The sequence below is a fragment of the Clinocottus analis genome, unplaced genomic scaffold, assembly GCF_023055335.1.
Source record: "Clinocottus analis isolate CAN_PGR_092001 unplaced genomic scaffold, fCliAna1.0.p SCAF_19, whole genome shotgun sequence".
In the NCBI taxonomy this organism is placed as follows: domain Eukaryota; kingdom Metazoa; phylum Chordata; class Actinopteri; order Perciformes; family Cottidae; genus Clinocottus; species Clinocottus analis.
In genome coordinates, this window is record NW_027175920.1 from 8,245,430 (window position 1) to 8,262,968 (window position 17,539).

The following is a 17,539-nucleotide window of genomic DNA, read 5'->3' on the forward strand; positions in this document are numbered from 1 at the left end:
GCAGAATCTGTGGTCTTGCAAACAAAACCCTTTTTGAAAAATGTTTATCAACTGTCCGCAAGATGACTGCCATTTGGCTACACAAATACATCATTTTCATTGTCAACATTGTGCAAGTTGCATACTGGGTCACAGTTGTGAAGTCACAGATGATACTTGCAGTATTAAACTCAGGTTTAAAGCGCGCAGAGACGTGTTCCTCCATCAACAGATAGATGTGAAAACAGCTTTTCTTGTGTCAAACTGACATTGAAGGCCAAACATCCAAATCAACTAAAACTAATCACAATTTTCTCCCCCGAGAGCTTTTTAAATACATTTGGACCAGGCAAAAATATCCTCACAGAGATGGATGGGAAACGTAACACAATTTGTTCTTTGCAGATTTTATTTGTTTCTCAAATACAGGAGAGTTAATGTACAGAAGGACAAAGAATTTCATCAAGAACTGTACAATATTTACAAGCCTTTTTTTCCTTTTTTTATGGAAAATTAGATTGTTTTCAAAATAAGTCATAGTATGCACAAACATCAAAATGATAAAAATGAAATGACTATTTCCTCTTTAAATATTACTTATTTATACTCCTTCTTCCCACATGGGAAATGGAAAGTTTACTTCTTTTTCTTTGCACCTGCATGACGGATGATTGAACTGAAGCACAACAATGTTAAGTTTCAAATAGATTTTCCCCCAGTCTTTTTTTTCTTTTCTTACTTTTTTTCTGTTATTTTACACCCACTGTATTTGATACAATATTTCTGTCTCAACGTCCGTTCTTTGAATAGAGGGGAAGACGGCTTGGATATGTGGGTAACGACTGTATACTGATCCTGTGGGAAATAAAAAGGGTTTTAAAATGTTAGGGCAGCAACCCAGTGCTTGTGAGAGTTTAAGTTAAAAACCTCCTCATATAAATAATAAAAATGTGTTTATATATTATCACACAGCTGACTGGTGCTGCCCTTCACATAATACAGGATGAGAGAGAGAGCGTTTATTAACACATTTCATGTTTCTATCCGTGGACGAGTCAGTGTTCACTCCGCTCACGGCACACTCTACACGCAGTTTAAAAAGCATTCTCACCCTCTTCCACTCTTTTCAAAAGCCAACCGCTGATGTTAGTCTTCAAAAAAATAATTTATGTAAAAACTAAGTGGTAATAGTTTCTCTTTGAACTATTTTCTTCATGACACACAGTTAACAAGATGTCAGTGGCTCCTCCGTTGACTTGGCGTTACGACTCCTCTTCCTTGTCCTTCCACTTCGCGTCGCTCCCTTTTCCCCAACGGTCAATTCCCTCTTGACCCCGCCAGTGACCCCTGATCCGGTAGGGTCCCACCCGCACAAAGTAAGACATTTCTTTAGTCAGTGATCAACAACAAGAAAAAGAACAGCGGCCAGTGTCCGAGATCACATGAATTGACCTCTTCGTGTTCGTCAAAGGCCTTAAAAATTCATCCTCAGATCTTAGAGACTTGAAGCGGGTCGGGGGGCTGTACAGTAGGATCCATCTCTTTGCATCTTCATTTAGTTTTTTTTAAATCCTCTTGCTTTAACCAATGGTCTCTCTCTCTTTGTGGTTGACTCAGGCTTTGGTGCTGAGCGTCAGCAGCTCGATGAAGGAGCTGAAGAGGGTGTCCAGCCAGCTCTGGTTGGCCATGCACTGCTGCACCACTTCCTCTTGGCCCGGGTCCTCAGCTGCCTGCTCAATGGTGTTGGTCTGAAGAAGTGGGACGGAAACACAGACAATTGTGACTCAAACAAGGCTACATGGGGCCAGCTTGTGTTGGCTTTCTTTTTTGCCCATTTAATGAGATTTTTGCTTTTCTATACGTGTGAGTACCTGCATGCTAAAGCTGGTTTGTACTGACAGCTAACACAACGATGTTACGCTTACCTCTTTCTTGCACTGTAAGAAGGTGTGGTATTTATAGTGATGCAGGGAGTGGAAGAGACTGTAGATTCTATACGTCTCTGATGACAGTTTAAGGTCCTAGAAAGAAAAGAAAAAAAAGAAACAAAAATACAAGTCAGATTCATCATCACAACCATTAGACTAATTTTAAAAACGCTTAATTGACAGAAAAGCTGCAGTGAAAATGTTTCGCAGTTCCACGCAAGAAAGACTGAAACACACACCAGGTGCTACAAGGGAAGCTAATAGTACTTTACCCCTCATCTTAGCCACCTTTCACCGTCACGCTTTTAATGGTAATGCTTCATTTTGGTTAAGGGTCACCCAGAAACTAGAAATAATCACCTGGTTATGAATTAAAAATCTAGTCTCCATAGAATATTAAAATATGACAACTTCAAAAAAAGACCAAGAGGTATTCCTTAGTGTTTGACCCTAATAGATTCTGTACATTTTTTATTTAATAATCATTTATTAACATTTAATAATCTATTAATTGCATACAGGCACACTCTTAACCCTCTAAACACTCATAGACACCTACCTGTGGTTTAGGCAGGGTCTTCTTGACTCTGTTGAGGGTCTTTCGGTTGTAAGCATCTCCGCTTAGCCGCACCCTGACCATTCCTGAGTCCAGGGGGTCGACAATGATCTGGGGGTAAGCGTGCAGGAACTCCTGTCAGGGGAGAGACATAAAAAAGGTCAGAAACTGACAAAGGTAGACCAATAACAAAGTATTAAGATGAAATGTTTGTGATTATTTTCTTTGACCATTTAGTCTATAAAACATCAGAACCTAAAAAGGTGATGTCAATTCATGACATTACATTAAAAAAGCAGCTAATCCTCGACACATTTTTTGTGACTTTCTTATTAAAGTCTGGAATCAGCACTGTTACACCTGTAACAATATTTCAGACACAAGAGACAGAGAGAAGCAGTAGATCCAGGACGGATTACCTGGTGCTGAGAGCTCATGCCGACTCTCCTCAACAACCTCCTCTTCTGTTCGCTGATGATGCTGTCAATCTTTCTCATCGGTGGGAGGTACAGCTCGTCTGGTGTCCAATCAAGGTAAAGGAAGTTTCATTAGTCATCATTCAAGTAGCTGTCAATCATCTTAATACCAATGACATATTAAAACCAGCTTTTTCTGTCTATCAGCATTCCTAGGGCTTCGCATCAGCCTGTCACGCCTTGTTTATTAGGATTTTACAAAAACATTCAATTTAAATATATATGCTTTAGAATTCTTTTTTTTTCTCCCCCTGCTATTGTAACATCAGTTTGTTTGTGAATAGCTTGAACTGAAACTCAGCAGCTGCTTTCCGTCAGCGCCGGTGAGGTTTATTCAAGCTGCTCAAACAGCACGCAGACACTTGAAGCCACTTGAAGACAGTACCCTTAAAAATGCCTCAATGCAACCGTTTTAATGCAGGCAATTAATCTGCAGAAAACATGCTACGAGACGATCTGGTTCGGGTTAGAGACCTCACACCCAGACACCCACCCACACACATACACCTGAGCTTTTTTCAAATGGCTGTTTTAAATTGTAAACATGTTTAAGAGGCCACATATGTGCAGTTCTCACCGTCAGTGTCCTCCAGGGCTTGGATCATGTCGGGGTCCAGGGCCGTGCTGACCAGCATCTCGACGTAGCTCCTGAACATCTCCCTCATGGCACGGTTGTTCACTCCGCCTTTCACTGGCACTGAGCGGACGAGAACCAGAGTTTAAACCGACACCCTACCACCGTGCATGACATTACAAAACAACTGCTTTGTAACTCCATTACAATGACTTTGAATGGCAAAATGATAGCACAAAGAATCAAAATGGCATCTCACTTTCATTCTCACTAGCTGCCTCCTCCGATGAGTCCGAGTCAGATGATGAAGGTATTTCCTTCAGCCACCTCTTCCTCTTCTTTGGCGGTGGCTCTGCCTTCACTTTGGCTGGCTTGGACTTGGGTTGGCGCTCAGCCTTTTCCTTCTCCTTCCTCTCCACTGCTTTCTTCTCCTCCTTTGCTCTACCTCGTTCGGCTGCTGCAGCACGTTTCTCCACTTTTTCCTGCTGCGGCTGCACTCGCTTCTCCCTCTCAGGCTCATGTTCCCTCTCTTTCTCCTTCGATTTGGGCAGAGCAGCTGGAACCTCTTTTTTCTCTCGCTGTTCTTTTGTTGTTGCGGTTCTGGTTTTCTCCCTCTGTTCACGTTGGACTGGCGCAGCCACTCTCTCCTCTTTCTCTACTTTCGGTGGCACCTGGGCGGCAGGAGGGGAGGCCATTCTGGAGAGGGACTGACGTCTGTGACGCACAAATAAATTGCTTTAGAGATGGAGACAACTTTAAAGATTAATAGAGTGTATATTTATTGCCAAAGATGTTAAACATAAAAACAGGCACAAGCAATTTGAAATGAGGGGGCTGGAACCTAAAACAATAAGTAAATCAAGAGTTTCACCTTCAGGCTCAGCTCAACAACCACAACTCAGCTGGGAGCTTTTCTCCCAGGCCTGTCTCACGGCGAGACACTGGTATTGCCTTGTCCGAGCCGGGTGATTTTATCCCAAATAAAACTTGAGTCCTAATTCATTATAAATAGGATTTTTGATATGGCAAACATAGTTACCTTAGAGCAGGTGTGGCTCTGCGCCAAGGTCTTCGAGAGCAGACTCTGACATAGTCCTTCTTGTTGACGTTTTCCAGAAACTTGACATAGATCCGCTGGTATCGCCTCTTGGCATCTCCAAAGTAGCCAAGATACTGTGCCAGAAACAGATTATAAATCTTTAAATACACACAAGTACCACAACTTTCAGTGTCATTAATTGGACTGAAAATGATGGGAAAAAGCTATCCATCCAAACATACATTACAACATATCCTATAGTATTTTCATCATATGCTATGATGCAGTTTGGACTGTGAAACGTGTAGAATCAACATGATTGTTTGCAGGTGTGTTTAGATTGCTGAAGGCTTGCGGGAAAACTCACGTTGCTTGTGGCGCAGAACTGTCTCTGTCCGTCTTTGATCTCTGGGCTGAACTTCTGCAGCAGCGCTTTCTGCACCCTCCAGATGGGAGGAGGCTCACGGCCCGTCTGCAAGGCCAGCTGTGCACAAACACATGACACAAGTAAGTAAGTATGACATATTTTGTCATTTGGAAGCTACTGAAGGATTCAAGTTTTAACTCATTTGTCTCATTCAAGTGATGTTTCCGAATGGTTTTCACAATATCTTAGATTCCACTATTTTTAGCCTGTACTGACACCTACGCATCAGCTGAATTATTTGGTATTAGTTCAAATAATATGTTGCTCTCCAGCAGAAAGCAAGCCACTATTTTTGGCCCAACAAAGTACTGTGTGATTCTTTAACTGTCAATAATACATAAAAGATGCATTTCCAAACAAATACCTTGAGAGTTCGAATGTCCTCCACCCGTACCACAAACTCGTCCCTTTCTCTAAAGATGCCCTCGCCGCCACTCTCGCTTTCGTCCTCTTCACTCTCTCCAGCAATGGCTGCATCTTCTTGCTTCTGGGCAAGGTGCAGGGAGTTGATCTTAGGAGGTGGGGGCTCTTCGGGAGAGGCTGGGGACTCTGGCGATGGCACGGGAGACTCCTTCTGAACTGAAGATGGCGGGGGAGGGGACATTGGAGGAGGAGGAGGGGAAGCAGGCTGAGGGAGAGTGGTGGGTGGGGGAGGTGGCGGAGACGGGCTTGTGGGAGCGACAGGGCTTAGAGGTTGGGAATTCTCCTGTTGTTCCTCTGGTTGAGGCAGGGGTGAGGGGAGTGAGAGGGGAGGGAGGGGGGAGTGAGAGGGAGATGAGGATGAGGCGGGAGACGGAGGGGCAGAGGGAGGCTCAGGAGTTTCTGGCTCTGGAGGAATTTCAGGGAGGCACACTTTAAGGAAAAAGAAGGGCAAGATTAGGGTTTATGTCATTTTTATAGATTAATTAACCACAGTGTTAAAACAGCAACAATAATTCAATCAAATTGGACAATTGGGACTTTTCCCCCCAAAAAATGAATACATACAGCAATAATGGGACATTTTCTTCAACAAATATGTATAAAAATAGGGCCTGAGTGGAATAAAAAGCAAACGAACAGCCTTACCATCAAGATGGGGGGCACAGAGTGTTTCCAGCTGTGGCTCTCTCTCCTCTGTCATATCGCTCTCTTCATCCCCTCCTGTGCTCCTCTCTTCTTCATTCTCCTCATCTTTGTTCTCATCCATGTCTCTCTCTTCTGGCTGGAGGACATCAGGTTCGTTGGACTGGGGCAGGGCGTGAGGCGTATGCATGGGAGGCTGTGGGCTAAGTGTGGGGGGCTGCAGTGAAGGAGTAAGTGGGGACTGAGGAAGCTGAGGATGGGGAGGTGTAAGAGGTAGCGGGGTCTGGATGTTAGAGTTCAGCTGAGGAGTGTCATACAAAGCAGAAATGGCTGAGGAAATACTCTTCTGGAGGTCTTGATTCTTTCCGACTGAGTCCTCCTCATCAGAGGAGAACGAAGGCAAGGTCTCCAGATTCCTCTTTAGCTCATCTTCCAAGCGCTTTGGGCTCGGGCAGTTGCCCAGGGCCAGAACGCCATTCCCTTCACTCTCCCCGAATGGAGGGGGCGGCAGTGAAGGAAGAGGTGCAGGAGACAGTGGGCGCAGACCTCCCGATTTACAGGGTGAGGTTTCACCATTGTCGGGCTCCATTCCTGGAGAGATGTCCAAGCCTGGAGGCCTCTTCCCTGTCTTGAGGAAGTCCAAGAATGAAGCGACGAAGCCGGCCTTGGACTCAGAGTCTTTCTCATCGCCCTAGAAGTAATGTTAAAGAGAGACTTAGCACCACGTAAAAGTAGTGAACTCTACAACTACGAAACAATTAACTTGAATTAAAATAGCTCAAATTCAACTTTATGCAACTTTTTAGCATTTACTGCTCATCTTAGCGAATATGTAATCATGTAGCTCTTACCCTTTCCTCCAGCCCCTCATCATCCACTCCTTCACTCATGTGGATTTTCTGCTTGTTCTTTTCCTGACTTCTGTTGCTTTCAGTGCTGCAGGGGGGTCCAGGACTCAAACCAAGTGAGGGAGCAGAACCCACTGAGCCGTCCGACAAAGCAGGGTCCGTGCCAGACAAAGAGTCCGTCCTCAGCAAGGCATCAGAGGAGGACAGGGTACCAATTGGTAACTTGATCTAAAACAAAAGAAAGCCATAAGATTGGTCTAAACATACAAATGTCGACTACCCAAGGAATTTGTTTGTAATAACAAGCACTAGTTATTCATGTATTATTAAAATGTGCCTAAATTAAATTGTGTCTCAACATATCTAGAGTGAATGCCACTGACCTTCAGGGGAGGAATAGGCTCGTGTAGCTGCTGTTGGGGCTGGTGATGGAGCTGCTGTGGCGGCGGCTGCTGCTGCTGCTGCTGCTGCTGCTGCTGCTGCTGCTGCTGATGTTGTTGGTGCATCGGATCCTGCTCCTTCCCGCTCATTTCCATGTACATATCCTCCCTCCTTTGTCCTCTACCTCGGCTTCCACGGCCTCTGCCCCTTCCTCGTCCCTCCACACTGAATCCGCCTCCGGCTGTCGTCCCACCCATCTCCCCCATCATGCCTCGTGGCGTGTAGGGCTCAGGCATTGGGCGGATGCGAGGCCTGCCTCTTGGCCGAGGTGGACCGTCTCTCTTGGGTCTAGTAGGCTTTCGGCCCCTCTTCTTGGGTCCATCCTGAGGCAGAAGAGATTGTGAACCCATTGAGGAGTAACCAGAAGAGTGGTAGAAGTCAATGTCACCCATTAAAGGGCTGAGAGAGCCACTTCCTCCTCCTCCCCCCTTTCTGCAGCTGGATACCAAGTCTGGCAAAAGGTCTGGCAGCCTCCGGCTGTTCAACCGAATGTCCGCTGGCTGGTCGGCTTTATCCTCATCATCTTCAAACTCATATTCTTGAGCATAACTTTTTTTAGGCAGTGTGTTGGGGTCCCGACGCTCCTTTAACAGGTGGAAAGAGCTGGACTTGAGGAGCTTCTTGGGACGAGACGAGCAGAAAATGGGAGATTGGAGGCCTCCAGAACCAGGTCCTTGGCTAATTCCTCCAGGCCCAGAGGACAGTTTGGCTCCAGAGTTGTTGGGTCCAGCAGGATTGGGACCCATACCCATAGCTGGGCCCTGGGACTGTATTAGTCCTAGCTGTTCTGTGTTCACAGTGGACGGGAGCTCGTGGGTTTTTAGGGAGTCTAGATCCAGAGTCATGGTGTTGTTGCTGGGTTCCTCCATGCCATGACAATAGGGTTCATAACCTTGATCGCCACCATGGTGACCCATTAAGTCATAGCTTGCGCCACCACTTCCCCCAGCTCCACCTCCACCCTGTCCAGCTTTCATGGAATTCATTCCCTCTTGTCCAGTGTGGCTTTCATTCATCTCCTCCTGTCCTGGTCCTGCCCCTCCAGCACAGCTTGACTTGTAGTCCTCCGCACAAAACATGTCTTCCATTCCTGGAAAAAAGGAGCGGTCCTCATCCTGAAGTAGGGAGTCCGGGAAGCAGATGGAAGTTAGGGGTACAAAGCGGTTACTTTGTTGATTCTGGTCTGCTTTCTCCACTGGGCTGACATTGTCAAACTGGTGCTGCTCAGATCGCTGTTGGTCCAGCTGGCTCTGCTGAGGGGTGAGCTGGGACGATAGTGGCTGCTGTTGGTCAGGCTGTGACTGGGAGTGGGATGAGCCAGATGGAGGGGGTATGTGGTGAGGGTGTGAGGGTTGCTGGTGAGGGTGGTGAGAGTGGGTTTGTTGATGTTGAGTGCTGGGGTGCTGCTGCTGAGGGTGGTGCTGTGAAAGATGATGCATGTGAGGCGGGGTGGATAAGCCGATATCGGGCTCAGAGAGAAAGGAGTGGAGCTCAGAGGCTGAGTGTTGCTGTGTGTGATGGTGGGATGGGTGCTGCCTCTGCTGCTGCTCCTGCTGCTGCCTCTGCTGCTGCTCCTGCTGTTGCCTGTGGCGCTCACTACTACCGCCACTCCTTCCCACGCTACCTGATCCACCACGTCTGTCCTCTGCAACAGCTACGTCTGTGTTGGAGGTCTGAGAGAGGGAGCGTTCCAGCATGTCCAAAGAAGATACCACTGAGCTTTGTTTAACCTGGCTCTGCTCGTGCTGATGTGACGGGGGGCCATGGTTGTAGTGAGCTGCCGCCACCTCCAAAGCCTGGGACTGGAGTTGAAGCTGGAGCTGGGTGGTTTGGGACTGAGACTGACCCTGATGTTTACTTGAGCCAAGAGTCCCACCTCCACTTTCCATTACGGCTTGCTGTTGGCTAATAGAGTGCTGTTGGGGATGAGAGTCCATTTTATGGTGCTGTTGATGCTGAGGGTGAGAGTCCATTTTTGGGTGTTGCTGATGTGGTTGGTGAGAGTCCATTTTGTGATGCTGTTGGTGTTGCCGGTGAGAGTCCATTTTGTGGTGCTGCTGTTGATGTTGTTGGTGAGAATCCATCTTGAGGTGCTGTTGATGAGGCTCCAGTTTGTTGCGGGTGGTGTGGGACAGCACTGACTGGAGCAGGTGTGGTGGCTGACGGGACTGATCGGTGGGAGAGTCCATGAGGGAGCCAGCAGCTTGAGACTGGGAATGCTGTTGCTGGATTTCCGGCGTTTTCCGGGAATATGGGATTTCCGCCCGCTCTTGCGGCTTCTTTTGGAGCTCCATTTGGGTGTGCGATGGGATCTGTGAGTGTGAGGACACAAGCTGACTGTGTGAGGAGTGTTGAGGAGCAAGCGAGTGTTGACTGTATGGGTCACCTCGCCCATAGTGGACTACCGAACCTAGGTTGTCATGGTGATGGAGATGGGAGTGCACTTGTTCAGCGCTGCCTCTCCCCCCACTGCTCCTGCTGCTTCCAACAGACCTCTCGTTCCTTTGCTGCTGTTGCTGTTGATGATGGTGCTGTTGTTGATGTTGTTGCTGTTGTTTCTTTAGTGACATCTCCAGCTGGGTTTCCAGCCCGGAGATGGCCCCTCCAGACCCTGCATTACCAGCAGATGTGGCACTGTGGGTGCGTATGACACTTTGGGGGTGGTACCTCTCCTCAGAGCTCTTACCCATGTCATAGCTCAGCCCTTTGCCTGAATCAGTGGTTGGGGCCACTGACTGGGGCTGAGGCTGTGTTTGTTGGGATGTCTGTTGGGGTTGTTGTTGGGAATGGTGATGAGCGGGCTGGGGTCCGGGACTCGCTTGGGCTTGTAGCAGGTGCTGGATCAAGAACTCATCGTCGTCATCTACTTCCTCTTGAGATCTCTGAGAGCCCACTCCGAGCATGGAAGAGTCCTTTGTTTTAGAGGCGGTGGAATGATAGGACTGGGATTGGGAGCCGGGGCCTCTAGTATCAGGGTAGCCCTGTGGGGAGGCGAGGAAGGTGGGGGAGAGAATCGAGGAAATGTATTTATTAGAGCCTGCACCTCCTGGAGATTGTGTGGGGCAGGTGGGCACTGGGGAGTGCAACCCTGGACGGATGATGCCCGAGTTGCCTGATGGAGAGGGGCTTGAGTCTGGCATATGATAAGACCCTCCACCACTACCACCTTCACCTCTCTCAGTCATATTATTTCCTGCTCCCCCTCCTGACCCGGAGTTCCCACTTCCTGTGCCGCCACTGCTTCCTCCCCCAGATGCACCACTGCCAGCTGAACCACTCGACCGTAAAAGGGCAGGGGAGTGACCTGGGGCTCCGTAGCCTAGTGATGGGCTTCCAGCTCCCCCCAGAGAGGATGGGAGTGATCCATAAGCAGAGTCAGTTCCATATATATCTGTGGGGTATGACTGGCTTCGCCCTCCTAAACTCCCATAGCCTTTTCCACCTGTACCTGAGCTCAGGTCTTGGGCTTGTGGTGAACTGAAGCCTCCGTAGGACTGAGCCAGGTGGGAAGTAGGGGGCTGATTAGGGGAATATGACTGTGTCTGTTGTTGGGGTGGGGTCTGACCAGTAAGAGCAGAGGTGGAGGTCTTCACTGGGGGAACAGGAGAACCATAGCCTGAGAGGCAGGATTTGGGGAGAGACTGGGGGGCTGACGTGGAGGTGGCAGGGGGCTGCTGCTGCTGTGGGGCAGGAGGAGGAGGGGCTGGTTGAGGGGGGGGCTGCCTGGAAGGGGCTGCGCTGGAGCTGGAGGTGGGGATTGAGTTGGAAGGGTGAGTCCCAGAGGGGGCAGAAGAAGAGGAGGAGGAAGAAGAGGTAGAGGAAGCAGAAGGTGGAGTGTGGGGAGTTCTTGAGGATGATGCTGAACTGGCAGAAGAATAGCCACTGCTGGAGCTGCTTTTTGTACCTTTCCCAGCTGAAGAAGACGATGAGGACGAAGAGGAGGAGGAATAGGGAGGCTGGATGATTGGCCGATACTGCTCAGTGCGAGAGGGGGCCTTGTGGTCAGATGAGGGGCTCTGGTCGCCCAGGGGGCTGCAGGAAAGGCCAGCGTGCCTGTGGTGAGTGGCAATCTGCTGGTACCCTGCCCCTCCACAGCTGAGGTAGTGCTGAAGAGAGTGGGCAGCAGAGGATGAGAGCTGTGACTGAGCTGGCGTGGGACGCTGGTAGTGCTTGATAACGCTGTCCTGCCGGGGAACAGCCCGTTCCTGAGCCGAATTTGACTGGGATTGGGACTGAGGCTGGGGCTGGGCTGAAGAAAAGACTGATGCATTGTACAGCTGGGACGACTGGTCTTGGAGCTGTGATGACAGCAGGTTGAACTGGTGTGACTGCAGGTGCCGAGCAGAGGACGTCTGGGCTGATGCGGCACTCGTGGGATCCTGGCTGCCCCTATAGGCAGCTGCTGCGGCACCCTGCGAGGACAGGAGTCTATCAAAACCCAGGCTAGACTGGGAAGGGGCCTTGATATGTAACAGGGGGTCATGTGGGGAGAGCAGGCCATTGGATGTGGGACTAAACGTCGGCGTGTCCTGGAGGGAAAGAGAGGCTGTAGGGAAAGAGCGGCTGGAGAAGGATGCAGGATGCTGATAGGCTGAGAGAGCTGAAGAGGAGGGGAAGGAGCCAGAGCCAGGAAGGGCTCCAGAGATGAATAGTTCAGGAGGAGCAGGTGTATGCATCGCTGTTAGGAAAAGGAAGACATATTGCAAAATTACTCCGTATCCATCAAGCTTAATTATTTAAATCACTAAATAATGAACGCAAGAAAAAGTTTTTATTCTAGAGTATGATGATTAACCGTACAGTAAAATGGTATATGAAAATGTAGCAACGATGTCAGAATAATAATGCGGCCAAACATTGGGAGGTTATTTAAATGTCATATTGACTGTGGGGCTTGTTTGAATGTCAACAGCTGAGGGAAGATCTAACGCCGCCCCACCTGTCTGCCAGGATGGCGTGCGGAACTGGGAAAGTAGGGAAGAGGCCGAAGGTGGAGGCTGGGGACCTCGAGACTCCAGGGCTGAGATCAGATTCATGACGGAGGCATCGGGAGCTGAGGGGCTGGCATGGTGGAGGCCAGTGTCAAAAAGCCCCGACAGACCTTTAGGAAGGAAAGACAGAACCATGAAAATATATGAATTCATCAAGAATGAAAAATAATGCAAAAAACAGGTAATTGTGGAGATGTTGATGAATTCCTAAAACTTAATGAGACAAGATTCTAGGATCTAAGATTTTAAGATCCAAATAAACTAAGTTTATTTACCGAGTCTGCTGTCACAATTAAAAAAATTTAAATTATGTCAGTAGTTTTAATTGACTGTAACTAAGCACATAAACCCAGGTCGCCGAAAACAACCCCTTAGGATATCGTTAAACTGTGCGAAAATGAATGCTGTGACTACAGGCTTTCACATCGAGGGCTTCAACTCAATTGAGCTATAATGTGCACATTTTTCAATGACAACCAAGCAGGGCCTGCATAGAGAGACATAATAATTCATTGCTGGGGCCCCTTACGGTAGCGACATGGAAGGTATGACATTTATCTCACCCAAACTCCGTCCAGCTGCTCCCCAAGCCCCGCCTTGGCCAGAGCTCCCTGGGTGGTGATTGGTGGCATAGCCCTGCAGAGGGTGTGGGGTGGCGTAGGCTTGTCTGTGAAGGAGCTCAGACTCAGGGTGGGATGATCTGGAACTCCCATATACAAGACTATGGAGAGAGGGGTGTTGAAAATAGTCCAGTGTTATTAATTTTAGAGCACATTTACACAAAGTAAACTGTTCCCAAAATGTGACCCTAGAGAAAACAGTTAATGCTTGGCTCACTTTTGAAATGCACAAAATCTGACATGCAAGTAAATTGTTTCGTAATTAAAAACCCACACTTCAGATGTAAACTTGAGGCAGTTCATTTGTTTGGTCTACATATCCAACTGCTCAACAGTATTCTTCCTACATTTGAAAAACAAAATCCCTGATGAAGCTGATGAATATTTGTAGATATAGTAGAGGTTATGGATTTTTTTCTTCTCCCCCAAACAGTATCCTAAACAGAATCACAAACTTGTGCATATACCAGAGTGTAATACAGTAGATGCAAATCTGTCAAACCAGCAATGTAAGTGCCATGCAAAAATAATGGGATAGTAATTTGCAAGTATTATAATAGACCCACAAGACTCAAACATTACACAATGTATACATTTACCAATTAAATACGATTCTTATTTAATCCGAGCATTGGTGAGAAGCAGATTTTAGCTCTACAACATAGAGATGAAATGCGTGGCTGCTGCCTGGACACATAACATGCTAGCGGTTGTGCTGCTGGTAGCATCAACTAGCCGCAAAGCACAGCATCTATGGAAGAGAAGCAGACTAGGCCCAAACGGCAAGGCCTGTCTGTTACTCGTAAATACACCGCAATGAACCAGTGTGCACATTTAGGCCTGGTAAAAAAATGAATGTTTCTTCATATGCAAGTTATTAAAGACACGCGATTAATTTGACTGCAGCCATTGATTATGTCGATATAGCTAACAGCTGGTTGGTGCGAGTCTACGCAAATGCATTACTATGCTGCCTGCAAACGCCATCAATTAGCCAGGTTTCTGGGGTGAAATAACACTTCCAATACAAGTGCGGTGGCTTTTGACTTGGATAAGGCATATAACTGCGGGTCAATTTTTTTATATATATATATTGTGTTTTACTGAGCAATAGTGGCTGCGGAGCGCAGGCCTCAGACGACTCCGATGCAACATGACGCTAGCTTGCAGGCTAACGCAGAGCTAATTGTGCTATCTCTTACAGACCAGCCAATTCACAGCATCATATAAAATCACTGTGGCATTGTTGTGTTTTTCAAACAAATTTCAGACAAACAATACATTTGCAAGTTTGATGCGGTGTGAATATTCCTCAATGTAAATTATGCAAATTAACAAACCATCCAAAACCCATCACCAATTATCTGGATGACGCTCGAGCACAAATGTATTATACATATTTTTTTCTCGCCCCTACTTATATACATATTTATATATGTGTTTTAAAGAAATGCACCAACTCCCCTTTAACATTTTTTATTTCACGTTTTCGTTACACCGTAAAAATGGACAATTTTTTCATTAAATACATTTCCCCGGTAAATATACATCAGTTCTTCTTGTTGATGTCTGTCAGGGGGTTTGCTGCGTCTGCACTCTTCGCACTTGCTATAAATGCAGTGACTGTATCCGTGAGGATCTATGTCCAGGCCTGCACACTGGGAACAATAATTCCTATGGATGCTCCAGACATACCCCCACCTCCACCCCGCCACCTCCACCTAAAGCCCACGTCTGTCAATCAAATTCAATTCATATCCCCAACCTTTCCTTCCTCCACCCCGCCCACCCCCACGACAAGCACACTGCTCTATTCCTGTTTATAATATTATTACTATGCAACGATGGCAATGCGCTGCACATAATGGCAACGCATGGCACTATTTATGAGCCCGATGGCGACAATTTGTTTACATTGGCATCATCGTGCCCTGCAAAGGGCCAGTGATGCATGCACATTGTCTGAATCCAATGCATACCTTGCTTTTGCCGATCTCTCGTAACTCCATCCTGCTCCTGCGCCCAAATCACCAAATCCTGTTCCCGGGTAATTTCTATCCATTTATGTGGCTGCAATGTGTGCGATGAGGACGAAAGCAACGAGAACGTCGCAACGCAGATTATGGGGAAAAATCCAGTCTTTCCAGTTCTCGGTTTCAGGCTATTTCCCCCGGTTTCATAAGCAAGTCCTCAGGAGTGGAAAACAGCATATTGAAAGAGAAATGGAGGGGAGGAGGAGAAAGCTGGATGAAAAAAAGAGGGGGGTCTACGGGGTTATAATCCAACTACCTCCAAAAAAAGAGAGCCAGTCTTTCTCCTTTTCCAACGCCTTTCACATTTATCATTTCCTCGATTGCGGGTTTAATCCAAAATCAGTCATGATGAAGGAGCCGCTGGGTCTGGCTGGTTGCGGACGAAAGGCTGATAAACATTTGATTTGAATGCGTCCTTTTCTCCGTCTCTCCTCCCCTTTCTTTAGGCCAGTCTCTCTGCTACGATGCTAGCAGCAGAAAAAGATCGCAATCGACGGGGCCACGTTGGTAGCAGCAATCACTCACCGCGGACGTGCGAGGAAAACCCCAATTTTAAAGTATTCTTTCTTTTCTTCTTCTTCTCTTTCCTTCTTTGAATGCAAATGGTTCCCACCCCCGTCCGGAGCGGAGCTGCCGGGCTAGCAGCAGATGCTAGCTGTCAGTAACGACGCATCAAAATAAAACAGGGCTGCCTTTATTTCCCCAAATGCTCGCTCCTCTGATTTCTGCTCTCTCGCCATTCAAGTAAAAAAAAAAAAAAACGACGACAAAATAAGCTTGCACCGCGAAATATACAAGCGGAGTGCGAAGAAAACGAAAATACCGAACGAGGAAGTGTAAAGAAAAACAGGCCGCGTTTTAATATCTTTTACTAATTTTCCTCCGGAGACGCCATTTTTGAAGGCGGTTGGCCGCTGTCCGTCCTCCCTCTCCCCCTCTCTTTCGACGCTGAGACTCACTCAATGTCTGCGGTGACCTCCATTCACCGGCCCCTCAGTCTGCCAACCAGACCAGCGCGCTTTTCCCGATTTTCATCTTATTGAGAGGCTAAATATTAATCTAGACTACATTATACAGGAGCGAAAAATAGTCAGCCGTTTAAGTGCTGGACGTTGCGATTGAGACGCATTCGCGTGCAAAAATATTTCCAGTGATAACCAGATTTATATAGGCTAGGCCTTCAGCAGTCGCTTTGCAAATTCACATCCGAATTGTGCAGCCTGTTTGAGAGACGGTAGCATTTCCTGCCTCCAGTCTGAAGCTCAATTGGGTTACAGTTTGCCTATCAGCTGTGGCATGCAAATAAGGGGTATTTTCCTCTTTTCACGTGCCAACATTCCTCAAGACACCAAGACCTGTTTTAAGCCGTTGTTTGTGTGTGCTAGTTGTATTATTATTTCAACAACCTGTACTGCCGAACCTCCTCATGTGCATCTGATGTGTATGCCAGCAGATGGCACACTGGATTTCATGGTCAGTAAAAAGGAGGAGGATTCACTGGGAGCTGAGAACAGAGAGTTCCCTTGATCAGGATTTTCTGAAACCCTGTAATTGCTTTTTCCATCATAATAACATGGAGCTATCCTCCAATCTTACACACACACACCAAGATAACACTGTAAAATACCTGTACTGGCATTTGAACTAGTTAATATTGAGGGATGTAAATGTGATCTGCTTTACTTATAGGTAACAATGATGTCCACACAGGCCCAGTTGTCCAGAAATGTATTGTGTATGGTGCGTGTTGCCCTCTAGTGGTGCAGTTAATTTATGTCACTAAAATACTGTAAATGCTTCGTGACTACAATATTTGATCCATTTCAACTGTTTGACATTGCTGTGTCATACGTGCAAATCATGGAAAATAAAGTGTCTCTAGTGATTTCTCTTTTTTTAAAAACATATTTCTCTGTGTCATTATGAAATAGCTGTGGAGAATAAAGTGATGCAGTCCCACATCTAATTACAATACATGAGGGATAAATTGCATGCTGTCCTTGTTCTGACTTGATGTAATTTCCTTTTTTAAACAATCATTATTTTAGTGTCAAATGTACAATATATATAAATGCCTCACTTCCATTTAATTCATATTATTTTGAAGCCCTTTATTATAATATTGCTCAGTTTATATTAATTCTGATAGAGGAAAACTGGCATTTGTATTTTTTCAAATTTATTTATCTTGTTATTTTTTGTGGAAAATAATTGCTTTCTAACCATCCAAAATTAGGAAAAGATGCTTCCCACTGTCGTCCAGATGGCTTTTTTTTTCTTTTTAAAATTCCCATTACCTAGAGCAGGAATTTGCGTACAAATGCAATTATTTGTGAAAATGTTCAAAGCACTGCATATACGCATTCGCGAAAACCCTTTGACTGGGTCAGAAAGATGAGTTGGATGTTCAACACAAGAAACTGTATGTTCAGGGATTAATTCTCCTAATGCTACACACGCATTTTTATTTTCATTTTTAAAATCCTAATTTTTTTTTAATACTTCAAGACTATTAATTGCAACATTTTTAACAGGGGGTTCAATGCTAATTCAACATTTTAT

General features: G+C 46.5%; 1 protein-coding gene across 1 annotated transcript; it reads right to left on the bottom strand.

The window, feature by feature from the left end:
- Positions 1-376: 376 nt before the first annotated feature.
- prr12a (proline rich 12a) lies at positions 377-16,114 on the bottom strand. Its single transcript, XM_068582591.1, has 15 exons — positions 14,924-16,114; positions 12,888-13,045; positions 12,273-12,434; positions 7,276-12,011; positions 6,896-7,120; positions 6,048-6,735; positions 5,344-5,831; positions 4,920-5,036; positions 4,553-4,686; positions 3,773-4,227; positions 3,517-3,636; positions 2,883-2,980; positions 2,467-2,598; positions 1,905-2,000; positions 377-1,727 (listed from the first exon to the last, which is right to left on the bottom strand). Exons 1-15 carry the CDS (start codon positions 15,004-15,006, stop codon positions 1,593-1,595), a joined length of 7,827 nt encoding a protein of 2,608 aa, XP_068438692.1. The 5' UTR covers positions 15,007-16,114; the 3' UTR covers positions 377-1,592.
- Positions 16,115-17,539: the final 1,425 nt, after the last annotated feature.